At 52.5% G+C, this 27,893-nt stretch overlaps 1 protein-coding gene across 3 annotated transcripts; it reads right to left on the bottom strand.

Moving 5' to 3' along the window:
- Nucleotides 1-27,862, bottom strand: TRIP4 (thyroid hormone receptor interactor 4). 3 transcript variants are annotated; one of them, XM_042022787.1, is made up of 13 exons: nucleotides 27,467-27,859; nucleotides 26,896-27,062; nucleotides 26,566-26,693; nucleotides 24,313-24,546; nucleotides 23,438-23,516; nucleotides 21,358-21,487; nucleotides 20,842-21,057; nucleotides 20,362-20,488; nucleotides 19,483-19,670; nucleotides 18,386-18,510; nucleotides 17,991-18,082; nucleotides 4,040-4,142; nucleotides 1-242 (listed from the first exon to the last, which is right to left on the bottom strand). In XM_042022787.1, exons 1-13 carry the CDS (start codon nucleotides 27,550-27,552, stop codon nucleotides 175-177), a joined length of 1,743 nt encoding a protein of 580 aa, XP_041878721.1. In that variant the 5' UTR covers nucleotides 27,553-27,859; the 3' UTR covers nucleotides 1-174. The 3 variants fall into 3 exon arrangements, with proteins under 3 accessions (XP_041878721.1, XP_041878722.1, XP_041878720.1); XM_042022786.1 differs by lacking the exon at nucleotides 1-242 and adding an exon at nucleotides 280-3,855 and having other exon boundaries at nucleotides 27,467-27,862; XM_042022788.1 differs by lacking the exons at nucleotides 26,566-26,693; nucleotides 26,896-27,062; nucleotides 27,467-27,859 and adding an exon at nucleotides 25,043-25,134.
- Between the last annotated feature and the right edge of the window lie 31 nt (nucleotides 27,863-27,893).

Genomic DNA, 27,893 nt, shown 5'->3' with positions numbered 1-27,893 from the left:
TTGGTGGAAACATGTCTCTTTTAATACTTTTGGAATACAAGAGATAAAGCAATACCTAAAAACAATCTGAGATCAGGGATCCATCTTGCACCAGCTTTCCAGAGCTGAGGACCATCCTGGCACCCTTCAGAGGCAGTTGGGTGCTTCATGGGAACCAGTGCTGCTCCCCGGCGCTCACCCCACAGCTTTCTGCTTCATTAACCCCTTCTTTGCTCCCTGATGGATCTTCGCATCCAGCCTCCCTGTAAAGAGGGGATTAAAGAAAAAAAACCCACAACAAACCCTCATCACTCTTTATTTTTAAATGCTATTTGCAATGCAAATGAGCTGGAGGCAGCAAGGTCTCCTAGTTAGTGTGTTCCTGTCACATCCAATTATCCTGCTTGAGGAGCCAGGCATTTCCAGCCGCCACGGCCTCCCTCCGCAGGCGCGACACCGGGGAGCCAGGGGCAAGCGTGTCCGATGCGGCCAAGAGACACCGGAGAGGGGGAAACTCAGCGAGGAGGAGAGTAAATTAACATCCAGCACTCGCCTGCCACTACCAGGGGGGAAACCGATCCCTGCGCCTGCCCGCGGGATGCACGTCGACACGTTCCGAGGGAACAACGTGTCGGGGACACGTTTCTCCAGGGTGCAAGGAGAAGCCAGGACTGGGGACAACAAACCCTCAGCTTGGGATGATGGTGCAACGGGCACCCAGTGTGATGGGGACACCTGCTCCACGTGGCCAAGTGCCAGGTTGGTGGTCTCCAAGGCCACCTGCTGCCTTTGCCACCAGGGAAAACCTCAGCCAGCAGCTCCAGTGGGACCTGGAGAAAACACTGCCTCCCCTTGTCCTTCACAGCCCTTGGTGGCTTCACTGCCAGCTCCGCTTTCCCACCTGGGACAGGAGCAGGACACCAGAACATGGGATTTTGGGAAACTCCTGCTGAAGAAAACAGAAGCCAGGCATGGTGATGTGCTGCCTCAGAGGAGCGTCCCTGTCCTCTTCTTCCTGCCCGTAAAAACGCAAGGATGCTCCAGCTCTCCCAGCTCCCAGAGAGACTCTGCCAGCAGCCAGCTCCTCTATGCCACATCTCTCCAGGACTTGCCTTCCTGCTGCTCCCCTGCATCTTCCCATCCTCTAAATGCCAGCATCGTCCTGTCTCCATAGCTGGGAACAGAGACAGGGCAAGATACACCAGGTTCCAAAGTTCTACTTTGGCCACTGCGCTGGAATCTGCTGGTAAATGCCCGTGTGCCATAAGAAGCAGGTGCTTCTCCAGAGAAAATGGCTCCTAACCAGCCAGTGACCATCACCTTCTGAAACCAAAACTTCTCTGCTAGCTCAACAAAGAGGGTTTGCAGGTTACTGCTAGCTCAACAAAGAGGGTTTGCAGGTCACCATGCCACAGATCCACAAACTGAAACACGGCTTGGAAGACAGTCTGGGAAATCCTCCATCCCCTCGGCCACCTCAGAGAAGACTCCCCCCACCGCCTAAGGATGGGGAAGAAGCCCCCTCCTTGTAATGGCTATTTCCAGTCATTGGCACCCAAGGAGGCTGAGCCAGCCCACCCAGAAGCAGTATGTGAGACCACCCTGTCCCCATGCCAGGGGTGGTTTTGGCAGGAGAAAGGGAGCAAGTTCACGCTCTCTCCATGCTCTGGTCCCCCACCACTGCTACAGTCACCAGGGCTGTTACATTTCAAGTGCCTGCCTGCTTCTCCTGGACCCCAAAAACACTGCGAGGCTCCTCTGCTCTTCCAGCTGGCAAACAGCACACAGCACACAGGTAACCTTTAAGAAAAGGCTAAAAATAGGGCAAAGCCCCAGGGTCCCTTGCTCTTTCTGATCAATGATTCTAGGCCTCTCATCTCACACCATGTCCTCTGCTCCTCTGCACTCTTCCAGCCGCTGGCTGTTGGAGGCCGGGTTTTAAGTGATGCTTCAGGGAAGCTTTGCCTGGATTCAAGGAAATCTCCCAGGAGAAAGGCCACGGAGCTTTGTCCTCACTAAAACTACGTGGGGACGTGTTTGGGGAGAGCTGTGCTCCCAGATGCAACACTGTGCCCATCCCTTCCACACAAACAATGACCCTGGCAGCAAAAATCGAGCCACGTTAGGGTTTTTTTCCCATCCCCAGGCTGCTAGAAACAACTAATTTGCAACAGAGAAGCATCCGGATGTCATTGTGGCGAGGTCCATGCTGTTATCTGGCAAGGAAAACTGCTCTGGCTTGGTTTCCCAACAGGACAAACTGGCATTTTGTCATGGTTTGAGCCAGGTTTCAAGGAGACCAGGGCAGCCAGCAAGGCCAGGTGGGGATGTGAGCCGGCACCTTCCCTCTGCTCTGCTTCCAGCTGGGAGAATTAAGCTTCTCACTGCCTGAGATGCAATGCCAGCTTCTATTAACACAGCGCCTTGCGCCGATGAAAGGTCAAAGGCTTCCCTGCTCCTTCCCTAAGCTGTCACAAATATCACCCAGACGGACCATGTCCCTTCCGGGAGGTGAACGTGCAGCTCCACAGCCCCCCCGCGCTGCTCCCGTGACAGCTCCTATCGGGATGGAGGGCAGGGAAGGCAGGGCCAGCAGCGGGAGTGGGAGCACAGGCAGCCGCCAGCACAGCCGGCTTCCTTCCAGGCTGTTAGACTGATCCTTCTCCAAGCAGGAAAGTGTCACAACACAAAGGAGATGAAGCGACAGATGGGGAGGGGACCGGCAGCACCTGCACCCGGCGAGGCAGACGCGCAGGAGCCGCACAGCAGCTTCGCCCTCTCCCACCCACGGCTGGACAGAGGCAGAGGCGGGAGTGAAGGGGCACGAGTGAGCCTGGCGAGAGCAAAGGAGAGGTTAAAACAAGGGAAAAAAAGGATGCAGTGGCTGCACCAGCACGCAACGGCCACAAGGCTGTTCTCCCACAGCCAAGACGTTTGCATCCTCAATAACTCCTGCCTGCTCACTGGCACTGGGAATAACCCATCCATGGGGAGGACTGTGCCACAAGCAAGATCTGAGCACTTGCAGCTCTCCAAGCGCTGGTCTCCACTGGCTGAATGCACCTCCCAGGTGCTGTTCAAAAAGGCAAGGAAGAAACCAAATGGTTTTGCAGGAAACACCCTAACACCCAACTGTGGGAGAAAGGTGCTTCTTGAGCAGCCTCAAAGCCAACAAAAACAGCCCTCTGCTGTGCTTCACAAAGCCCTTACTAACCAGTCCTGAGAAATCCCAACACTCCTGAGCCCCAGGTACTAGTCCCAAGGATCCATGTGCAAAGGAGGGAGATCGCCCAGTTGTCAGTTCTGCTGAATAAACAGCCAAGACTCTTCCTGCTTCTGCTGCTTTTAGCCCGTCAAATTAATTTTTCACATCCCCTGCAAGCGCGTGCGGTGCCTTCCCCGGGCTGTGTGGTGGGGAGGCTGCTAATAAGGACGGAGCTGACTGCGGGCTCCCCAGCTGCCGCATCCCTCCTCCATCCTTTTTATAGCAGCGGGCAGGAATAACTGGCAGCCTGCGGAGGGGCTGGTGGCTCGTAAAAGGGACTAACGACGCTGGCAAGTGGAGCGCGGACAGATGCTGCGGCGCTTCCCCGTGCGCTCTGCCAGGGCATCCCATCCCACCAGCCTGCGGATGGGGAACATCCATCTGGCCCTGCAGCTCTTGCTGTTCAAACCCTCACTGTCCTCAGGAGCAAGAGGGTGATTCGGAACTACAGGACACGGAGGTTGCCAGGATCTGCCTGGGCATCGCTGCACCGACTCCTATCCTGATCCAGGCCGATGCCGGCAGCGGATCGGCCACCGACACGAATGCTCTTTGACTCCCCCAGTGTCTGCAGAGGCAGGAAGAGGCACGCATTTGGAAGGAAGCAACATCTGGGGAAAGGGGAACCGAAGACAAAAAAAATATTACAGATGTATTCGAGCCATTAAACAAACACCTCCAGATCAAAGAGCAGAGGGCAAAGGTTGGGAACTCATCTGGCAACGGCAAGCTGGGGTGGCGAGGGGAGCCGGCTCCGAGGGCCGGGGGGGCATCTGGGGAAACTTTACTACTTACAGATTTTGTGTTTTCCTTTGATGGGAAACTTCAGAACCATCTCCTGGGGATTAGTGCAGATAAAGACAAATGGAGACCCAGACTCCTGGCTCAGGTCCGGATACTGCGAAACACGGAGAGACACAGAGAGCAGAGTCAGAGCAGCTGTGTGGGTGCAGAAAGAGCTCAGTGGGCAAGAACAGAGGGATCTTAGCCAAAACATGGGTTATATGGAGGCTGTACCAGCTCAGACTAAACCACTTCAAGAACTTTTAATGAAAAAACCCAAACAACTTCAGGTTTGGGTCTTACTCTGCAAGCCCCTTGCTCAGCCTCTTCCCACCGCACCTCTGCTGGTGCTTGCTGCCTCTTTGGATCCGCTCACCCTGGGTGTTCCCAAAACCCCCTCAGCCCCCTTTAGCACCGACCTGTGTTACCCCTGTGGTTTCACACTTGATTTAGGATGATCAGAACCCTGGGGTGTTGACAGGGAGGCGGTCGGGGCCCTGCCATCACCAGCCCACCTGTTCACTGGGACAAGCAAGGGACAGATTTTCAGCCTGATGCATCCAAGACTCAGCTGACCAGAAATGTGGGTCTTCCCACCAATCCCTAACTAGTCATGGATAGCACACCAGCACCTCAACCAGAACAACCTGCCAAACCCAGCCTGAAATGACCACCAGAAGGGTGGCCACCATCAGCTGTCCCAGCTACGGACACATCCCCAAATGTTCCCCACAAAGCTCAATCCCGAACACAAGGATTTGAGATTTGGAGAGCGTGTCCTCTGTCCTGCTGTGGGACACACATCCTTTGACATTCACTTGCATCTAAAGGGTGAGCAACACACCTGCTACACATCCAGGCGATGGCTCAGAGAGGCCAGCTCAGGGCCAGTCAATGGAGGGAGATTTTACCACATTGAAGACATGGGGGAATTTTATAGAAAGAGAATAAACAGATTATAGAATCACAGAAGCATTTAGGTTGGAAAAAGACCTCTAAAATTTTTTCTCTCATTAACCATGTGGGGAAAAAGGAGAAAAAACCCACTCCATGTGGGAAGCACACCAAGATCCTGGCTGGCTGCAGCTCAGCCTCTCTGGCATTCAGAGGTGAAATGCAAAACAGTCATAAAAAATGTATATCTCAGCTCTCACCTCAGATTGTCCATGAGCTGCAGAGCTGGCGCTGACAGGCGCTGAGGCCAGCGCATGCCACGAGAGTGCTCCAGCCCAGGAAACCCTGCTCAAACAGACTGCGGAAGTGGTTTTCCTTCCATGGGAAAACTGCCTTCTTTTTTTTCCTGCTCCCCTGCCTTCCTCGAGCAGATCCATCAAGGCTGCTGGAGGGGACAGGATGCCAGACCAGATGGAGCTGCGTGTCCTGGCAAATCCCCCATTTGTTACTAACAAATGACTCCTAGGCCGAGTGTTTGAAAAGCTCTCACCAACCTGCCAAGATGAGTTTGGATTTGCCCTGGAACAGCTGGGCACAGCGAGGGAAGCAGGGAGCAACCCGCTCTCCCCACACTGCAGCAGGGTTTGGCAGCACTGCCAGCAGTTCAGGGAGACTTACAGAAGCCCAACGATGGGATTGGATCAATCAGCATTTCCAAGCCCTCTCATTTCACAACAGCATGTAAGAGCTGTGCACTGAGTAACAGAGATGTACAAGCACTCAGCTGCTCCACGCAGCTCCGTGCCGGGGAGGAGGAGCTGCACCGATCCGCATCGCGCGCCGATGCCCCACTGCACCGACCCGGGCTTGGACAGGCTTCTTCCTCTCCGTTTTTTTTTTGGCTGAGTCACCTCACTTGACTTGCTTCCACTGCTGCATGCCCATGCCAAGGATTTTCATTTCCCATCTGCATGGAAGGAGGATCTTGGAAGGTTAGGAAGAGCCAACGTGAATATCCCCGGCCAACACCTGCAGAGTGTGAAATGCTGGCACCGCTTTGTCGCTCTCGGCATCACACGGGTGACTGGTGGCACCTCCATGGCTGGAGGACCTGAGGACAAGCACGGCCTCCAAAGGCCACCCAAACCTGGCTGCAGAGGTGATCCATCCCTGCTCCCCTACACCTGGTTGAGCCCATGGCTTCTTCAGCCAGGTGGGGCAGCCAGGACGGGTGTGTTGCAGAGGTCCTGCTCCTGGAATACAGCTGCTTCCCAAATCCCCTCAGCCACCACCTCCCAGGTGGACCTGGACACCACCATGTCCCACTCACACCCTCATCCAGGGAACATCTCCCAAACAGGCATCAGCAGTGAAAGCAATAGCCAGGTCGGTTTCTCCACAGACAGCTTTCATCCAAAACCAGGATCAAGCCTCCAGCTCCAACAGTTCCAGCTCAGTCTGATCCCAAGGCCAAGGTGGATGCCACAGCTGTGACTTGGATTCCCGCTGCCACACCACAGCCTTTCATCTTTGCTCCCAGGGTGCCTTTCTGTCTGTGAGCCAAATCCCTTCATGTCCCACATTTTAAAAAGCTTTGGTCCTTCCCTCTGGCATCTCACTCCCAGGAGGTAGGGGAGGAGCCCCTCGTCCAGCCACTACATTTAAGGCTCCCTTCTTCCCCCAGTCCCTTCCATGAGGACATTCCATTCATTCATCCCACAGAATTTAGGAAGTTCCACTCTCAGCGGAGACGATGCCACCAAGACACCAAACAGGTCTGCCTCCGTCACATTTTCCAAAGCTGCCCAAGTTTATGTACCAAAACTTCATTTCTCACTGTTTCTGCTGCGAAAGGTCAGTCAAGTCACTCTACTGTGTCTGCAACGCAGGAAGTGTAGGAGACGGAGAACAAATTTATTCCCAACTACTCCACCCCACAGGCAGCCCATCATCACTTCAGCAAATCTGAGCTTGGAATAAAAGCCCAAACCCCACAGCTGGTGAGGCAGAGTGAGAAGACAGAGCATATCCTGTCATACTGGTCAGGTTGGACGGGGCTTGGAGCAACCTGGTCTAGTGGCAGGTGTGTTTCACCCCATGGCAGGGGGTGAAATGAGATGAACTTAAAGGTCGCTCCCAACCCAAACCAGTCTGGGATTCTGTGATCCCCAGTAAAGACGATCTTCAAGAGCAGTTTTTCAATTAAGAGGTGAATTCAGAGGGAAACCATGCTCCCTCTCTTCCAGAGACCAAGAATCAAACCCAGCCAGGAGTCTGATGGGGGATGTCCCTTCTTGAATTCAACAGCACGCATCGTTCTCATCTTGGAGTGTTCCTAAGACAGGTGCTGGTACTCCAGGCTTTACACTGCCTCTACCTGGAAGCAACTTGGCATTTAGGGGAAGGTGGATACAACAGACACAGTGCAGAGGCCAGATTATCCCTCAAGAAGGAGCAAACCCACCCTCCTCCAATCCTGCAGATGAGCAGGGAAGCTCGAAAGAGAGGGGTTATGCAATGCAACTACAGTGTGAAAAAAATGATTCAGCCTCCTTTCAGACCTTCTGCCATCTTGTAGCCGGCTGGTGACAAGGCAGGTGGGAGGCCAGTGGGCTCTGTGGGCTGCAAGCAGCCGACATGGCTCACCAAGAGCTGCTCCTCCCACTGCTTCGCACCAATACCCCACAGACGCGCTCCACACACGGCCTCCACGCAACCACTGCCCCCCCTGCTCGTCCCACCTCTCCAGCTGGGCTTCAGCTTGCTGCTAACAGGTTTGGAAGATCCCGGCTGTGAGGAGATTAGGTGGGAGGGAAGAGAAAAGCAGAGCTCAAGGCAGCTTAACACCCGCAGGAAGAGCTCGAGGTTAAATGAAGCTGGAAAAGGGAGCTGAGCACTGGGCTCCTCCGAAAACTGGCCACCAGACTCACCCTCACACCAGAGCCAGCGCTTTGAACGTGTATTAAGTGGCTATCAGATGTCCCCAATAGCCACCCAGCTCAATCTGCAAGCAGGGATAATTGCTAATGAATGTTCCCTACACTTTGTTTTCGCCATCCCTCGTCTCCCATCACCAGCTTGTCACCACCAGGAATAGCAGCAGGGCTGCCAGCCTCCCGCTCCACAGCCCACAGCAAAAGAGCAAAGGAGGGGACGAGCCAGCTCAGAGCCAGCAGAGACACGAACCCACCTTCTCTGACATCTGAGAAAAAAAATTCCTGCTATATTCCCCCCCCCCCCCCCACACCAATCTGTTAAATTTTTTTTTTCCCCAATTTAGGTAAAGCCTGCAGCAGGATGCCAGGGCCATGCAGGCTCACCCAGCATCGCTGGTACCAACGCAGCATTTGGGACCCTTTGCTCATCCTGATTCCATCTCCACAGGAGAAAAAAACATGGAGAAGGACCATCCCAAACCCCTCCTCTGCTGCACCCCTCCCCAATAAGCTGTGCTGGCTTGAACCCAACTGCTGTGACCCGAAGGCAGAGGAATGGAAAGAGCAGAAGGAAAACGTCCTGGGGGGAAGCCAAACCGTCACTAACGAGATGAGCTCTGCTCTGGTGCATCCGAGGCAGGAACAAAGGCACCGCGTGCACGGAGCAGCAGCTCTGCGCAGCACAAAGCCCGAGCGCTCCCGGCAGCTTCTTTAGCGACCCTCCAGGAGCATTCTTGCTCTCATTAAGGCCTCGGGACACAAAGGGGTGGGAATAGCCCCAGTTTCACACACAGCAGCCTACGGAGCCCCAAAATGCAGCCTGAGCTCTCTGCTTTCATTGCCTCGGAGCGCACATCCCGGCTAGCTGGAGTGTGGCGGAGAATTGCACGCTGGAACCTGTGGTCCTTCCCCTGGTCACTGCCACCCTCTCCATCTTACAGCTGCCGGGGGCACCAGCAGTGAGGAGATGCTTGCAAGGTTCATAATGGAAAGGGGTGAATCATTTTCCTGGCGTGGCTCCTCACTGAACAACAGGGAAAACACGGCTCGCTCTGCCAGGCAGTGCTGGGCCAGGACACCCGCTCCAGCCTTCATTTCCCTGCTGCTTTCCAAGAGCTTCAGAATAAAAGAGGCAGCACTGGAAAGCAACGCTGTCTGGAAAGAATAAAAGCAAGCAGAGCCCATGTGTTGGCAACAGAGTTCACCATAAAATGCATTCAAAGGGGAAAAAATCATCCTGGTGGAGGCAGCATCCCCTCCAAAAGAGCGGGGCTGCTGGAGCCAGCAGTGGCAATAAATCGGCTCCTCCCAGCAGGCAGAAACACACACTGGGCTCTTCCTGGGTGTTGGAGACACCCCTTGGCCACGTGCAAAAAGAGGAGTGGGATGCAAGGGATCCCCTGGGAGCCCAACTTCCTTCACCCCGTTTTCTTGGTGATTTGTGGGACAGGCGGATCCGCTCTTCTTTCATGCCTCATAAGCTCCACTGCTGTCAGAGCAACGTAACAGGTAATTAACTACTAAACAGCCATTTTCTCGTTCTCTCCGGAGGGAAATTGCTCACCATCCAGTTAGAAAATATTTCTTCAGTGGTTTGCAAGAGCAAAAAGAAAACGGGCAGCTTTTTGGGAGTGACGGGGGTGCTGCGGCCAAACAGGGGCACTTGCAGCAATTCCTGCACCATGAACACATGGATCCAGGAGAAAAGAAGCCATCAAAAATGAGAGACGATGCTTAACTGGATGTGGGCGCCACTGTGCCCAAGCCACGTCTGGCTTGTCACTTTTCCAAGGAGAGGCGTTTAGGAGCATCAGTTCCCTGTCTGTTGTTCTGACAGCAGCAGTCTCCATCATCTCTTTACAAGGACATTCCCTTTGGGGAATTATCCAGCCAATTTTCCCAACACAGCCTTCACCCCGAGTGCTCCAGGGCACATTCACCCGAAGGTGACGCCCAACTGCGAACAGCAGATCCAGGCTTACCACTGCTGTGTCACCTCCTGACTCAGCCCTCCAGTCCTGGAAAGCACTTGCAGAGCACCTCAAAGCTTCGCTCCGAGCTTTGATCCCCCTCATGACACAGTCTTGCATCACACTTCCAACTCTAAGCACGTTCTCAAGTACCATCTTCTAAGGTCATAGGCCAACCAGCCTTTGGCCCATGAGAAATGTAACATTTTCCTAAACAGAAACCCGAAAGCAGATCCAAGTTTCTAGAAATGCCAAATTTTCTAGCTTGAGGCAGAAACATCCAGAACATGCACCCAAGGAACACTACAAGCTGTCCTTGGCCATGGAAGAGCTTGGGGATGCAGCAGAGCTGCTCCACACAGAGGCTGCGTTAGCAAAGGGATACACAATCCAGATCAACGGAACGCGAAAAGAAGGAAAAAAAGCAGGATCACAAAGAAATCCAAACAAAAGCCGTCAGCCAAACTTTTGTTTGAAAGCCTGTCAGGTCTAGACTGCAACGTGTGAGGAAGGAACAGCTCGAAACCACAGCTGCTAATGGTTATGGATTTGGCAATCAAAATGTCTTTGTTAAAAAAAAGAGAAAAAAAGTTAACTGCCTGACTATTGAGGTTACAAACCGCAGCCTTGATGCATTGTTGCAGTCAACATCCTCCCTGCTGTTCCTGAGCGCTTACAGCTGCTGCTGGCAGCTCGTGTGCTGGCACATGCTCCCTGCACCAGGATGCACAAGGAATTTTGCGAGCCTGCCTTCCTTTCCCCTTCTTCCCACCACAATGCCTGGCAGCCCTCGGCTGCTCTGCCCCTCGCACGCCTGGCTGGTACGCAACCAGATCCAGGCACAGCAGGCTGGGATCGCCGCGGGATCCTTCCCTGGCCGGGCGGATCCATCCGGTGGGTGTTCTCCACCCCCAGCCCGGAGCCCGGCTCTCATCGCGGTGTTCCTACACCACAGGCTGTACTTTGATTTGAAGGGCAGGGGAAGCAATTAAAACACAGTAACTAATAACAGGACTTTGAAATGTAGATTTAAAATTCAAACTTGCGCTGGTGCACTCGGAGCAGTCTGCCAGGGCTCCAGGAGACCCAGAGGGCCCAGCGGTGCCAGCAACAGCCGCTGCATCCCCCAGCGCTCCCTGAACCGGCGTCGCAGGACCTACAGCCACCAACACCCTCCTAAATCCCAGCCCAAGACAACACCCGCCCATGGTAAACCCTGGAAGGGCTGGACATGTTTATAGAGCGCCTGACGACCGGTTCAGGAGAAACTGGGTGGACTTGGAAAAATATTTGGGAAGGTACTAGCTGAAAGAGCTGTTTTCATCCCCCCGTGCCAAGGGACAGCAGGGGCAGGGCTAAGCTCAGCTCCAACGCGGCCCCGCCGCCCGCACCATCGGACAGAGCCGGCAAAGAGAAGGGAAAAGCGATGGGGAGGAGGAGACAAAGGGAACCAGGGCACCTCGTGGATCTGCGCCTGGCGAGAGACAGTCAGACTTCAAGCAGCTTCACAAAGTCCTTTCATAACCAGAGCTGGGAAGCACAGGGGTAGGACACGCAACCAAGCTGGAGAACCCAAACTTTGGGAACAGGCCCTGCACACCTGTGTCCCTGCCCTGGTTCCCGAGGGCAGCTGCCTCTCCTCGTGCTGACCCTTGCTGCTGCTCCCAAAGGAGGTGTGATGCCAGCAGCTGCTCCCAGGATTGATTCAACCCCTCAAACGGGATGGGATTTCTCACAGGACCAGGAAAGGCATCGGAGCAACCGGTCTGTTCAGGGTTAGGAAATCAATGACACACCAACAACAGCTTAAGCAAGCAGAGTCCTTGGGCACTCTACATGTACTGTGGAGGTTGTATTTTGCAGCTGACACATCATTTGGGGTCACACCATGGAAAGGGTGGTCACGGCTCAACCTGGACTGGGAGGCAGTGGGGCACCTGACCTGGGGCTCCAGGTCAGTTTAATCTAACCCTCAGTTTCAGGACTAAATAAAACCCAAACACTGAGAAGACAGCAACTATCAGTGACCACATCTGAGAGAGGGAAAAGGCCCTGCCAGCTCGTGAGTAGTTTGCTGAAATGGTAGCAGAGGCGAAGTCCACAGTCATCATTAATTAAGTCATATGCTTCAGCCTTGGCTTCGCTTTCTCCCTTGGGTCTAGGAAACCAGAGGAGAGGGCAAGCAGGCCTCTATCATTCGATTTCTTTGGCATGCTAATGCATTCCTAAATTAATCATCATCAAGTGACAATCTCTCCTTCATCTTAACAGCCTGAGCAGTGGCCTGAGCAAACCTGCTGGCTTATGCAAGGCAGCTGGAGCCTCAGAAGAGCCTCTGATGAAAACCAAAGCACTTCCCATATGGAAAAACTCCCCCATCTCTTACCGTCTCTAATCCAAACCAGCTGCATTCCTGCTCTGCTCCCAGAACCACGAATCAGGGGATTTTGTGGGGTGAGAACCTGAATTAAAGAGATGCATCACCCTGTGAGCCAGCTTAATGCCTGACACCACTGGATCTGGCATCTGCCTACACAGAAAAGACAAATTCAGCTCAGGAGAACGCAGGGACCTGTGAAGTTCAAAGGCCTTTCATGGATTGCAATCATTAACGGCCACGTAGACTGCTGCAGAAGGAAGGATATCTGACCTAGCTAAAAATCCTTCACTGGGAGAGGTGCCTCAGGAATGAGAAGGCAAACATCCCGGTGGTGGAGGCGAGGAAGGTGCCAGGACAGCCACAGCACCACACAAACAGGCATTTGTCTCACTCGGAGCCTGCGCTAGGAAACCTTTCCTTCAGGGACTGGGTCCTCATAAAAAGTCTCTATGCATTTATACTGTTCTTAGAAGTACACATCAATGTCTGTGTTTGTGTTTCTCCCTCTCATTAACTCCTTAGGAGAATATTCCCAGAGGGCTATTGTTCCTTTATTTGGAGATAATCTAAACAGGCACCTTCTGGAGTCTAAATATAGAAAGCCTCTACCCTTCTTCACTCCTGTTTGAGAATCTAAAGTGAGTCCTGTACACTGGGCACCTGAGTCTCATTTTTTTTGTTGTTCTTTTCACCAGGGAGGGAAGAGGAGGCCAAGAGTTTAAACCCAAATTTCCTGAGTGAGAAAGCTGGAGCCTATTTAAATAATAGTTGCAATCTCATGGCACAAAAATAACTTCTACGTGTTCCCCTGTGCAGATTTAGGACACTAAGTGATCACCTAGAAATGAAAAATAAACACTTAACTCCCATCAAACATAATTAGCCAATATTTCAGCCCAGCATAATAGCTCCGTCCAGATATTGGCATGAGTGTGTGTCTGCACTCAAAATAAGCCAAACACACCTATCAACCACCAAAACAGCAGCAGGAAATGCTCTTTTTTCAGTTAAATAGTCTCTCAGATCAAAGTCATTAGCAAAATGAACATGGACTTCAGAGCACATGGAAATGGCATCAGTGTAAACACTTCCCTGCTGGCTTTAGTCCTGTGCCAAGCCCTGCCTGCCCCATCCCACAGATCCCAAGTGGGCGCTGCTGAAGTCACTGACACCTCGTGCAGGAAAACAAGGGCAGCTCCTTGCTCTGCCCAAGGTGTCGGTGACGTCAGCCCCGGAGCAGGGAAAAGCCGTAGTGAACGCTTGGATCTCCAAGGGGGAAAAAAAGTTTCCAGGTCACCTCTAGCTGAAAAGTGTAACAAAGGGATCATTCTGGTCTTGAGCAGGGCTTTTTGGGCTGCTGCCAGGGAGAGAAGGAAATGAGCCCAGAATGTACTCTGAGGAGAGGCAAGATGTGCAAAGCTCAACTGGAAATCCTGAGATTTCAGAGGGATCTCCAGGCACCCGGCAAGCAGGGCTGAGTTCAGGAAGCAGCTCCTGCTTCGCTTCCCTGCAAACAAAGCAGGTGACACTGGACACCTGGGCTGGACCCTCCTACCTGAACACAACTTCTGCTGCCAGAGCAGCTTCAAGCCAAAGATCACAGCTCTGAGCAGTAAAATGTGGTGTAAATAACCTCTGACTGGAAGAACTGCTTTATTTTCCATGTGGGAAAGAGGCCCAGAGGAGCAGATTTAACTAGTTCATGCAATAGGCAGCACAGCTGGGATTAGGGTACCTGACGTGCCACTGATCCTAACCCCAAGGACATCTCTACTCTTCCTCTGCTCCCTGCCACCTCCAGCACTCCAGATCCTGTTCCATCATCACTTCCCACACGTCCTCAGGATCTGCAAACCATCTCAACAACGTCATTTGGGCCTCAAATGCCGCAGGTAGGTCAGAGGAAGGTAGGGCTGCCCCCTCTGAGCGATGATGAAAGGCCAGGCTTACATGTGCAGTAAAAACGTGGATAAAAAACCCCTCCCTGGTCATAATGCAAGAGCTCTGGCAGGGAATGGGCCTGACTCTGCTGGGGCAGCATTGCTTAATTTTGGTTTTTTGAGCACAAGTGTGAAAAAAAAATTAAATTAAATGAGGGTAATGATAGAAAAATACCAGCAGGGTGCTGCAACATCTTCATTAGCAACCCGAGAGAGGATGCAAACAGCAGGGAAATTAAATCTGCAGACAGTGCTAAACAGGGAGTGGGTGACAGCAGTGAAAGGGCTGAGAGATAATGGAAGAGTCACAGTGGGGACAGACCACAAAACCATGGAATCACAGATTGGATTGGGTTGCAACAACCTTAAAGCTCATCCCATTCCACCCCCTGCCATGGGCAGGGACACCTTCCACTAGGCCAGGCTGCTCCAAGCAGACTGGCCTTGGGCACTGCCAGGGATCCAGGGGCAGCCACAGCTGCTCTGGGCACCCTGTGCCAGGGCCTGCCCACCCTTACAGAGAAGAATTCCTTCCCAATATCCCATCCATCCCTGCCCTCTGGCAGTGGGAAGCCATTCCCCCATGTCCTGGCACTCCTTGTCCCCAGTCCCTCTGCAGCTTTCCTGGAGCCTCTTTAGGCCCTGCAAGGGGCTCTGAGGCCTCCTCAGAGCCTTCTCTTCTCCAGGTGAGCACCCCCAGGACGAAGAAAAACAGGTCCAAGACCAGGAAGAGTCTCCCTTGCCTATGGGAACAAATAGTCACAAGAGTCAAACCAAGCTTCTGTGGCTGCCAAAAAACACTGGATCACCACCAAAACACCATGAGCAAGCCAGGAACTATTTCATCCTCGGGAGGTTGGTATAACCTGCAAGCAAGGCTCGCCCTGCACTTGTGAAATGATTTCTTCTGGAACATGCAGGAGCCTCAAACAGGAGGTGGTGAGGAGGAGAGGTGTGAGTCAAAGCACAGCGCCTGGAAAAGCTCCACAGCGGCTCAGTCCCCGAGAGGTCTCTGCTCTGCATCACCTCCCCTCGCCTGCTCACACATTCCTTGAAAATATCCAATGTTTCTGCACGCCCTAAGTGGTGAAAAAGCATCATGTTTCCTTGCCTCTGTCCCTGAGCTACAGGGAGTCTTTGCACACTGGGAAATGGCTGGATCACAGTGCTGACGCTGCTGATGAACCCGGGCTGAAACACCCACGTGAGCAACAGGAATTTCTTATTCCCAGCGAGACCCAACTCGGATTTCTGAGCTGGTGCTGCACACTTTGTCATCTTGCTGACATTTGCAATTAAACTCAGCTCAGCTTCCTTCAGATGCACTTGCTGCTCCTGAGAACCCACAAAACCAGACATTTCCTCAGAAAGGCTCAGATCTCTGGATTTAAGCTCACAAGCGAGGGAAATTAACGCTGCTTAAAGGAATCCTGGGAAAAACGGACAAAACCACCGTAAAAAGGCAGGAAATTAGGAATTATAAGTAGTTTGCAATACAGAAACAGCAAAAAGCCAGAGAAATGCAACCCAGGAAGTGCCAGAGCATTGAGGAGAAAGGGAAATCTGTCATTAACAGGTTGGATAATGGTGCTCCTGGAATACACTGCTCTGTCTCCAGTGCCTCTGCAGCCAAGCAGTGCCAGCAAACTGGGAGGCATTTCCAGAGAACGTGGCTAATTGTGAGGGTCCTCCATGGGAAGATTAAAGCTAGCTACCTACAGCACAATTCCCAGATCAGAGATGCTGTCACAGCCATTCTACCAGTGCCTGAAGAACACATCCACAAAGGAAGAGGAGGGATTGTGACAGACAGAACAGTGCTTGTAAGAGACCAGGATCTGTTTTTCCACCACTGTTGCAGACAGCAGAAGATGGACAGGAATCTCCACTGGAGCCCAAACTGCAAATCAGTGGATGCTACAAAAGAAAATCCCTACAGTGGCCTCGGTGTCCCTTCCTCTCTCTCTCCCACGGCTTGCTCCCATACAATGCCAAATACTCCTGTAGGTTTCATGGTATTCCAGTCCCAAAGCTCCCTCTGCTGCTCATACTCCAACCTCTCTGCCTTCCTCCTGTGACTAACAGACACAACCTCACCAGAAATACAGTCTCTGTCTTTCCAGGCATCTCTCCCTGCTAAAAACCTCACAGGGTCTGGGAAAGCCAGAGGAGCACTCCTGCTGCCTCTCCAGCTCATCACAGCAAGATCACCCTGGTGGATTCCTTCCCAAAGAATCCATCTATTCCACCTCACAAGATGGTCATGGTTCACTATCAAACCCTACATGGTTTGGTGATTCCCACCAGACCAAACCTGACATACACAAGGGGCAGTGGAGTGAACAAGGATGAAATGGGATCAGGAGCAGCTGTGCTGTGCTGGGTGCTAAGTGCAGGTTTTTAAGTCCATGAACCACACCCTGAGGAAAGCTCCTGCTCCAGATTTTGGGCATGGAGTCAGTCACAGCATCAGACTCAGGCCTCAGGAGGTCTCCCAACCAAAGCAGGGCCAACACTGAATTCAGGTGAGGCTGCCCACGACTTTGTCTTCTTGGGTCTTGAAAATCTTCCCAGGTGAAGACTGTCCAACCCCTTGGGCAATGCCTGCCCCACTGCTGGGCCATCCTCATGGTAATTTGTGTTCTTAAGCCACACTGAACCCTCCCCTATCAATTTATGACCCTCCCACCGTGTATGTCAGCACGCAGCCCGGCTCTGTCTCCCAATAATCTCCTTGCAGGAAGTGAAGATCTCTCTGTCTCCTGCTTCTCCCCACAGGGCTCCAGCCCCTAACCACCCTTGGAGTCTCCATGGGATTCGCTCCAGTTTATCAACAATTTTATGGTGACCCAAGTATTGCAGATGTGGTTTAACCAATGCAAAGAGGAATAATCACTTCTACTGGCTACGACTCCTCTGGGATTCGTGCCTGCTCCAGGACAGCAGGTTAACACATACTCTCCACTCTATCTTTTGGATCCAAGGTCATCAGGTTAGTCAAGCATAAGTTTATCCTTAGGAAAATCCACACTGGCTATTCCTAATGTCCTCCTCCTCCTCCACGTGCCCAAAACTGGCTTCCCAGAGTAATCTCTCTACGAGGTTCCCAGAGACCAAGGTGAAGCTGACTGGCCTGAAGTGTCCAGATCATCCTTCCTTCTCTTTCTAACCACGCGTGCAACAGTTACCAAGGGTCCTCTCCTGGTTTCCATAACCTTCCCAAGGCAAGAGTGGCCTCACAAGGCCACTTGCCAATGCTCTCAGCACATCTGGACACACACCATCATCACCCATGGACTTGCATGGGTTGAGATTTCTCAAAAGACTCCTGCTTCTAGCCTTGCTTCTCTACAGCTAGTCCTGTGGCTCTCCTGTCCATCCTCCCTGCTGGGAAAGAGTTTACCTCCTCCCACAGCTCCTCCTCCAGGTCACTCAGTGCCCCAACCAGGGCACAACACTCACCAGCTAGGCCAGTGTGACACCACCAGTGAGGCCACTGTGACCTCCAGCTCCTGGAAGAAGCACCAGGCAGATCCAGCAGCTACAGACCACGATCCCTCTGCAGGGGCCAAGCCCCCTCTCCTATAGCAGGGCAGTCAGTGCTGCCGGCACCACAGGGCAGGGACAAGGTCCCATGGCACAGCACCACCACTGCTGCAGTTTTCCATGCTGTCCTGAGTTGCCAGGTCCCTTCATGTCCTCTGCCACACAAATCCCTGCAACAACTTGTGTCTTCTCAACACCATCTAAAATTTCCACTCAGTGTCTTCTCCAGAGGTGAGTTCCACCACTTTAAAAACCCGCTGGTAATGCAAGCCTGGAAAGGTTCATTTCTGCACTCACCTGCTCCTGAAATTGCTCTTGTGATAAACAATCAGTCACGTCCACACAGCCCAGGAGGCATCCTGAGGGATAATCACTTGGAAATTCCACATCTGCAGCAAAAGAAACATCTCTTCAGGGAGCCCATATTCCCACACACAGCTGGGATCTTCCAATTCCCAGGTGCCCTTCCCTCTCCTCCAGGCACCTCTACTTTCTGAGGCACAAGAACACATACAGCAATTTCAACACTTTTGTGTGCCTTTTCCGGGTCAGGATCTTCCCCATGAAGGACTAAGGCTGGGAAATTTAATTTTATATCTAGCTTTCCCTGCTCAGCAGAGAGGGATTTCTGACACTCTCATTACGTAGCTCAGTGTACCAAAGCATTCCAAGAACCAGGGAGAGGAGTTCACCTTTCCGGAGCAGCATTCTGTAGGTGGCCTCCAGTTCACAGATTTCCTGAGGGGAAGGTCTTTTAGCAGTAGCTGCAATCCATAACCTCCCTCGATGAGAGGTGTACCAGGTCCTGCCCTCCACCCTAAAGAACAGAGGAAAATTTAGGACTAAAATTCCAGCAGAAATCGCCCACATGGACAGATTTTTCACTCAAACATAGTCAATTCCTGCTGCTAAGCTTTGCCCTGATTATCCCAACTCAAGCAACATGTCAGGACCACAAAGAAAAGCCGAGATAGGCAAAAAATAATGTCACAAATAAAGCAGAGCGTGTCCTCAGGGCTTTAGAGGACATCAATCCCCAGCAGGGCCAGCAGAACACATGCAGGACAATGTCTCACAAAAGTCCCTTACAAGCTCCCAAAGTCACACAGAACAATCAAAGGAGCAATAAGGCACTAGGTCTCTGCATGGAGCAGAGATCCTGGGATTCTGCAGCTGTACCAGAGTGGCTGGAGCATCCCCAGAACACCTGGATGCAGGATCGGGGCACACTAAGATTTACAGCATCTTTAGCTTGGGAAGTGAAAAAGCTCCACTCTCCAAAATAAGAAATGTGGTGAAGGGAAAAAAAGGCTGAAGAAGATTTTTTGTTCACTATTAACAGTAGGAGCTTCTTTTTGTAACCCAATTCCCAGCCCAGAGGGGGAAGGTAGTGGCAAGGGCTGGGTTTCTTTTAAACAAAGCCTGGTGCCACTGTTGCCTTCTTTATCCTGAACAAAAACCCAGAACATATTTCAAGTGATTACCTTATCTGCTTTTCAAATTCCACACAGGAACGCCCCAACTATAGCAGTGAAATCTCAGCCTCTCTCTACATTCACCCACTGTGAAGAAACTTGTCCCTTACAGGTTAGGTACTATCCCAAAAAAAAAAAAGAGGTTCTCCAGCTCCTCAAGCCATCATTACACTGGAAGAGGAAGCACAGCTTGCACACCTGGAGCTATCACAGGTATCAGCTGTTGCACAGAGCCAGTGGGTCCACAGAGACCCTCTGAGGAACACAACTTCCCACCTTCCCTGTGGAGCAGGAGCTGCCTGGGATACCTTCACCTTTTGATTCCTCTCACAAGCAAGGAAGCCCAAGGCTGGTGCAGGCTGAGGCACCAACCATCATCCGAGATCTCCTGCAGCTCTCGGTCCTGAATCCGCAGCCTGCTCCGCTCCAAGCCAGACTCACTTCCAGCCTCCATGGAATGAATGGTTTTCCTTTGTGGGAGCAAACCAGTTTGGTCCACCCACTTGAGTGTTCAAAAAAAAACAGGGAAAAGGTTAGCACCTCTCCAGGAATAATGTGTATCAAGTGCAAATCCTATTTGAAGTTTTCCTTCATTTATGACCTTTATGCCCTTTCGAAAACGGGAATCTGGCAGAAAAGGCCTCATAAAATAGAGCTGAAAGGGTGACACAGCCTTAGGCTGACTCTCAGAAACTCTTCTGCTTTCCTGAAAAGCAGGTGGGAGGCTAAAACTCCAACAAACCAACCCACCAGGAGCAGGGCATTGGCAAACCTTCTCTATCCCAAAGTGGGATGGTCAGTGAGGGACACAGGGGAGGTAAGAGGGGGTGAAAAACAAGGGGAAGCAGGGGGAATGGCTTCCCACTGGCAGAGGGCAGGGTTAGATTGGATATTAGGAAGAAATTCTTTACTGTGGGAGTTGTGAGATGCTGAAACAGGTTGTCTAGGGAAATCACCCCATCTCTGAAAGTGTTCTTGGCCAGGCTGGACAGGGCTTGGAGGAACCTGGTCTAGTTGAAGGAGTCCCTGCCCATGATAGGGGATGGAATGAGATGGTCTTTAAAGTCCCTTTCAGCTCAAACCATCCTGTGATCCTTTGGGGCACTATAGACGTGCTGGAAGTGACAATTCTTCAGCTCAACTCTCCCAAAATTAGTCACTACTCTGGAATAAACCCCTGAAGCCCCACTGACCAAAGGAGCAGGCTGGAGGAGACGGGGATTCACCAAAACCCCAGAGTTTGGTGTCATCTCTGCCCTGGGGCTCCCGGCTGGCTCGCTCAGTGCACCACAGCTCATGGCCTCGATGGTCTCATCCAGTCTGCAAGCACAAATGAGAGGAGTGAACATTCCCTGCTTCCCCTGGAACATCTCCCTTCTCCCCACACACTCTGACCCAAAGCATTTTTTGCCCCATTCCCCCCAGCTAAATGATTTCCTTGCTCGGTCTGATTTCCAGTTTGAGCAGTCAACTGCTCGAGTCATTTGAGCTCAAGTCATTTGAGCTCTCTACTGCAGAAACTCAGCTTGGTGTGCATTTGAGCTGAATTGGTTCTGTTGAGACAGGCCTACTGCAACACCTGTTTCCCAGGCAGCTTTAACAGGCATATCAGACCACTCTCCAGAAGGATTTGCACCTCCTTGCTCTCGGGCACGCTGCCAGCCCTCACGCACTTGCTGTGGTACTCAGCCATGTTGTTGTCCTCCTCCAGGATCTGCCTGCCAGCGAAGTCGATGGTGATTTTCTTGGCAAGCCGAGAGGCGTGGCGCAGCTCCCGCAGCTCCTGCTCCCTCTTCTGGAGCGCTTCCCTTTCCTGCTTGGAGAGCCACTGGTTGGAGTCCGTGGCAAAGTAATCCGACTCGTCATCAATGACCTGGGTGCGACGCACGCTGGGAGAACAACCCCCACAGGAGAAGATGAGCACAGTGGGAGCATGGCAGAGCCCCAAACCCACCCTCCAATCTGCTCCTTTCCCATCTCTCTGGAGAGCCGGACTGTCGGGACAAAAAGCAAGGACACCCAAACAGGATCCATTCCAGAGACTCACTCTTGTCCCACCAAATGCCATAGTTCAGGTGTCTGTGGCTGCAGTCTGGGCTTTAGAAGGAATTCCCAATGTTTTGGCTAAAGGCACCTCACCTGCCAGGTCACTTATGCTATTCATGACACTCTCCCACCTGGTATCCTACCTTGTTCTGTCAAATTCCAATAACTTGTCTTTGTGCTTCACAGCCATCTCCAGGCCTGATTTGAGTCTCGCTTCCTGGCGAGGCAGCAAGCCTTTGCTTATGGCATCCAAATTCCCTGAATTTTCAGCACCTGAGACACAAAACAAACCACAGCTAAGCAGCCAGTGGGTTAAAGCCATTTGGGTGGGCCAGGCTGCAGAAATGCCCCCTAAACCAAATGCCATCCCAGGAGCTAAAAGTACAGCTTCGTAGGAAGATCAGCATCTTTCCAGGGAGGTTGAAGCCACAATTTTCCCTCAAGCCCATTTCACAGACTCCTTCCTCCAAAGAGGAGGAATCACTTGAATATCACAGTGACAAAGTCTGGGTAGAGTTTAGGGAGAAGCTCTTGCTCTTTGGTTCTCTTTCACCCTTCCCTAACAATTCGGGCGGTCAAAATTCCTCCCATCGCCAACCACAGGCCTCGGGTCACAGAATCATGGAATGGTTTGGGTTGAAAGGCACCTTAAAGCTCATCCAGTTCCACCCCTTGCCATGGGCAGGGACACCTGCCACTAACTAACCTGGCCTGGAACACTTCCAGGGATGGGGCAGCCACAGCTGCTCTGGGCACCCTGTGCCCGGGCCTCACCACCCTCACAAAGAGGGATTTCTTCCCAATATCTAATTAAATTTCTCATCTTTTAGTTTAAAAACATTCCTTCTTGTCCTATCACTATCTGCCCATTTAAATAGTCCCTCTCCCTCCTTTTCATAAGCCCCTCTAGGCACTGGGAGGGGCTCTAAGGTCTGGAGGCTTTTCTTCTTCAGCAACAACCCCTGCTTTTTTAGGAGTCCCCTCCTAAAAGCCAAACCCTCCCCACATGTTGTTACCCCCAGAAAGAGCCTCTTGCCCAGGACAGATTCCAGAGAGACCCAGAGCCTTCTGCTGCTGTTTGTGGCCCCCACAAACAATATTCTATCCTGACACACCACACCAGGTTCCCCAAACCAGCTGTTTCCAGAGATGGAGAAATCTATTCCCAGCATACGCTCTTCCTTCTTACCCCTCCTGGCAAGGGGCCCAAACCCAACCAAACAAACAACAGGGAACAACCAGAAAAACCCACAAAAGGTTTGAACCAGAGCCATGATGGAACAAACCAGTGTATTTCACCATACTGGGAAATGCCTTTGTTTCAGGGAAACAATTGCCTGTATTTCCCTTTGGTCGCTGATCCGTAATTGTTATTCCCAAGACAAACAGCAAACCACATTCCAGCATTTTTACACAGATAACAAAGCAAGAGCTGGCAGGGGCAGGAGGGAAGAGAGATAAAACAAGTAAGAAAAGGCATCCTGAAGTACACCAGCATGTGTATGGGAAGGACAGAACAGCCTGGCTGGTGCTCTCAAGGACTTCCATCCTCATGCTATCTCCACAGCTCTAAGGAAAAGCCCAGACCTGGAGTAAATATTTCCCCCCCACACCTGGAGTAACTACCTCCCAGTTCTTCAGCAAAGTGTATTTTCCAACCAGGAACACCATGACCTTGGCTGTAGTTCAGCTAAACTCAGACAAACATCCCCACAATGCACAGGTCTTCACTGGGACACCGGGTAGTATTTCCTCTTGCTTTCCTTGGCTCTGTTCCTATTTTTAGCTCCCAAGATAAGTGTGAGACAAGAAGAGCCATTAGGAAATATTAACCACCACCTCTCTAAGCCCAGCAAATCAGACAGCAGCACTTCATCTTCCACAGCACACATTCCAGAGGAGACTTATCCTAATTTTCAAGGACTGCTACAACGATCCGGTTCATGTGATTGATTCTGGAATGCTGAACGAGCAGCCGTGGGGCCTCAGGGAAAGGACAGCACACGCTGCCATTTGACACTCGCCACTGCCACCTCTGCTGAAGCCCGGGAATGCTGCCGAGGGCTTGCAGGAGAATCCAAGGAGGCAGCTTCAATCCATCCCTTCAACGCCTACCACAGACACAGGGCAGCAATGAGGCAAGAGGCTCAGTGAAGCCTGAAGGAAATAATGCACACAAACCATTCAGATTCATTCTGTTCCAGGTATGGAATTGCTACTGACCTGCCATGAGCTTCTTCAGCAGCTTCTGGCTCTTGCTGGAGTCCCGCTGAAGAATGTCCTGCTCTTCTTTAGTGCACACCTGAGGAAAAGAAGGAAATGAAGGCTTGGGAAGGACATCACATGGGAAGGATGTCACAGCTTGACCAGTTTCAGAGCCCTGGACAACAGTTCAGGCTGTTTAAAGTGGCAGTGACAATCCACACCTCCTTTTCTTCCCCACTGACATGGGGAGAACCCTGGAAACTCGTTGTTTACTAAAAGAGAAGTGCAGAGTTTGGTTTCTCCCTGTTCTGTGGGTGGACACGTTGCTGACTGAGCTCAAAGGACAAGAGATGAGCTCAGAACCATCCCAGGCAGAACCACAATCCTTAACTTGGAGGTTTTCTCTCCTTCTTGGCCACTGGCAGTTAAACTGATCATTCAAAATAGCAACCAACCTGCTCTAAAACATTTTGTTCTACCCAACCAGTATTTTCCTCTCTCATGAAGAGGAATTTCCTCTCACCTGCCATCAGTAACTTGCCCTCTTTCTCCAGAAGGTGCCCTTTGAACTGAATCTGGGTGTTAACAGGTATCCCAAAGGATCCACACTGCACAAGAGTTGAAGGAAAGGCAGGACACTGCTCCTGACAGGGCGAGCAGGGCTGTGCCCGGGATGGGGCTGAAGCCTTGCAGAGATTTTGGACACTGGTGTGACCCACAGCAGACTGCCAGAAACCAGACAAGCTCCAAAGCCATGTAAATTACGAGGGAAACCTCCCAAGAGGTTCTTTCCTCCCCTACTTCAGAGCTCTGCAAGAGGAACTTCCACCTCAAGGGCTGCTTCAGCCACCTTCTGCAGGTCCAAGCGGGGCAGTGAGTCCCTGGTTACTCACCAGGGCCCCGCAGAACAGGCAGGGCCCCGAGCCCTCCTGCTCGCAGACGATGCGCCCGCACTCCAGGCAGTTGTTGATGAGCCTGTGCTTCTGGCCCAGGCACTCGCAGGCGTGGCGGCCCGGGATGAGCACGGCCAGCCTGTCCTGCCCCTCCCTCGTGTACAGGCTGACGAACTTGGGCTTCTTCTTGGAGGAAATGCTACTGCTGCCGACTCCACTGCTGCTCTCCTGGGCCTGGGAAGGGAAAAACAAACAAACAAACAAACAAACTGTGCTCCCAGTGCAGCACTGGCAGCAGAGAGTGAGTGCTGACCCCTGGGCAGGCTGGGAGGCTCAGACAAGTGTTCTGCTGCCTCACTGGAATGAAACTTGGACCAGACCCCAGACCGAGCGGAAAGACAAGCTCAGGCCTGCCAGAAAAGCCCCAAGGAATCCAAACAAAGCAAGGACACCAGGATGCACTCAAAGTTTGCCACCCGTGCCAGCTGGAGCTGCTGGGATTTGGGCAGCCAGCGCTGCTGTCCACGCTCCACACCTGCAGGAGAGCCTCACACACCTCCTTAACAGCTCCAAACAGCAGCTCAGCCACTCCCAAGGCTCATTCCCAAGGATTATTTAGACTCCTTGTTTGTAGCTGTGCACCCTGTGCGTGCCTGTCCCCAGACACAGCTGGTGGTGGCACCAGGGCTGCTGCATTCACAGCCATGTCACCTCCCAGCAGCTTCCCCACCTGGCACAGCCACCTCAGCAGAGGTTTCCCACGCAGGAAGGTTCAAGTACTGAGCTGTAAAATAAATTCTGCTCCTCCTTCTATGATCTGGCCTCAGTGATTTCATGATCCACCTCTGAGTTTCAGTCTGGTTTAGTGACAAGCAGATGCAGCATTTCCAGTCCCCCCAGTCTTAGTGCCACTGCCAGATCCAAACACTGCCACCATGAAAGAGACCCAAAACGAGATAAAGGGACTTTGGCAGATCCTTCTCACTTGTTTTTTTAAATTTTAATTAAGTTAGAAGGTAACTACAAGGAAATGGAACATCACTGTCCGTTTTTAACCCTCCAGTTCAAAAATGTGGCATTTTATCCTACAAACACTTTTACAAACACTTTCAGCCTCTGCAGCCTCCCTGCTCCAAAAAGTTCCATTCAAAAACACGGATTCAAGTTCCACTCCTTACTCAGGAATAGCAGCATTTCTCGGGGTTCAGTGTTTCTATGCTCTCATTCCACAGTTTCTTTCTGAAGTATTCCACTTGCCAAGTGATGCTTTAATCAGCATGACTGGGAATGTTTAAATACAGCAGGAAAGGATGCTCTAACCACTCGGTGGCTTCAATTCCCCACCCTCATATCTGACTTAAAGAAATCCCTTTTATTCCTAAGTACAGCCTCGACTTCTTCACCTGCTCTCTCCCTTCAGGCTTTCTGGGGGAAGAAAAATCTATGCTGGCATATTTGCTACCTGATGATTATTTTACTCCCAGTTATAGACACAAACAAACACAACCTTTCACCCCAGCCTGGATATCATAGAAACATGGAAATGGTTAGGTTGGAAAGGCCCTCCAAGGTCACAGAGACCCATCATTAACTCTCTCTCCTTTCCTCTCTCTCTCCCTCCCTCCTTTTCCCTCTTCCTCCTTCCCTTCTTTCCTTCCTCCTCCCTTCCTCCCTCCCCAAGTGCCCCATCCAGAGGTTTTTTGAACACTTCCAGGGATGGTGACTCCACCACTGTCCTAGACAGCCCATTACAGTATTTGACCACCATTTCCAGGAAAATTTTTTTCCCCAATATCCAACCTAAACATCCCCTGGCACAACTTGAGGCCATTTCCTCTCATCCTGTCCCTTGTTTCCTGGGAGCAGAGCCTGACCCCCCCGGCTGCCCCCTCCTGTCAGGGAGTTGTGCAGAGCCACAAGGTCCCCCCTGAGCCTCCTTTGCTCCAGGCTGAGCCCCTTTCCCAGCTCCCTCAGCTGCTCCTGGGGCTCCAGACCCTTCCCCAGCTCGGTTCCCTTCTCTGGACCTGCCCCAGCACATCGCTGTCTTTCTTGTGAGGGGCCCAAAACTGACCCCAGGATTTGAGGTGTGGCCTCACCAGTGCCCACCAGCACATCCCAGTCTGACATGTCCTGGACACTCATTCCCACTTTCCAGTCACATCTTTACCAGTCTCTGACATCCCCTTTACCCAGGCCCCAGGTTCCAAGCCTTTCCAGTGACCCCCAGCCTCCCTGGTACACCCCCACACTCACTTTGGCCAGGTCCAGAGGGGTTTTCACCTCCTCCCCGTGAACACTGGGCTCGGTGTACGCCGGCGTCTCCTGCTTGTTCCGCCCTTTGCGCTTCCCCTTCTTCCCTTGGTCCCCAGCCCGCAGCACTTCTGGAAGTGTGAGCAAGCACAGAGAGGATGGCTCAGTGCCAGCAAGAGAAAGATGTCCCTGGACTCCACTTGGTGACTGAAAAGGGGCTTTAAACTGTCCCGACAATCAGGAATGGGAGCAGTGTCCAAAGAGGGATGCACGGCATGGTTTTAACCACAATAACCAGGTTGATCGGAGAGCTTTCCACCCTGCACCACTCACCGTCCTTTTTCCGATACACGGGGAAAGGCTCGGAGGGCAGCTGGGCAGACTTCCTCCACCTGGCCAGCAGCTCTTCCACAAACCAGCTCTTCTTCCCTTCAGTGCCCTGAACGAGGTCAACAACGTACTCCCGGATCTCATCCTCGTTTGTGATCGACAAGATGTACCTACGGGGGGCCGGGTGGATAAAAAGGGGTGAGGGGCGGATGTCCCGAGGTCTAGTCCAGTGGTCTCATCGCACAGGTGTGTCATTTATCCACAGTGTGTCATTTATCCACAGTATGTCATTTATCTCTCGTTTTCGGATCAGGTTTCTGTGGAGACCGTGGTAAGACCGTGGCAGGGGGTGGAACGGTGTCAGCTTTAAGGTCCCTCCCAACTAAGAGCAATCTGTGATTCTGTGACCCCACATCCCCGCCCCGCCACTTCCCCTCCCCAAATCTTCACCCGAGCGACAACCCCGGGCACAGACTCCCGACAGCTGCTCTGACACACCCCGTTTCCTCCGTGCTGGACCGAGGAGCCCCTGCCAGAGGGCAGAAGGGCCCCGCCCGGCCCCGACCCCGCTCACCTCACCACCTCCTCGCCCACGTCCAGCCCGAAGTCGCCGCGCAGGTGTTGGACGCACCAGGCCAGCAGCGCGCTGGGCGCCGCCATCTTCCGCGGGGGACGGGAAACGGCGCCGCACCGCCCGACACCCTCCGCTTCCCTTCCCTTCCCCCCGGGAACGCGGCCGCGGAGCGACCGTTCCGTAAGCGGCTCACAGAGTCCGGGAATAGTTTGGGAAGGAAGGGGCCGTAAATCCCATCCACTCCAACCCCCGGCACAGGCAGGGACACCTCCCACCAGCCCAGGTTACCCAAGCCCCGTTCAGCCTGGCCTGGAACACTTCCAGGGATCATCCAGGGGCAGCCACAGCTGCTCCGGGCACCCTGTGCCAGGGCCTCCCCACCCTCACAGGGAATTCCTTCCCAATATCCCGCCTGGGCACAGGGGAG

Source organism: Corvus kubaryi, unplaced genomic scaffold, assembly GCF_017639235.1.
Source record: "Corvus kubaryi isolate FWS band 111438036 unplaced genomic scaffold, C.kubaryi_AGA036_p1.0 37220, whole genome shotgun sequence".
Lineage (NCBI taxonomy): Eukaryota > Metazoa > Chordata > Aves > Passeriformes > Corvidae > Corvus > Corvus kubaryi.
Note: the sequence above shows the minus strand (reverse complement) of the source record. Positions and strands in the feature narration are given on the sequence as shown.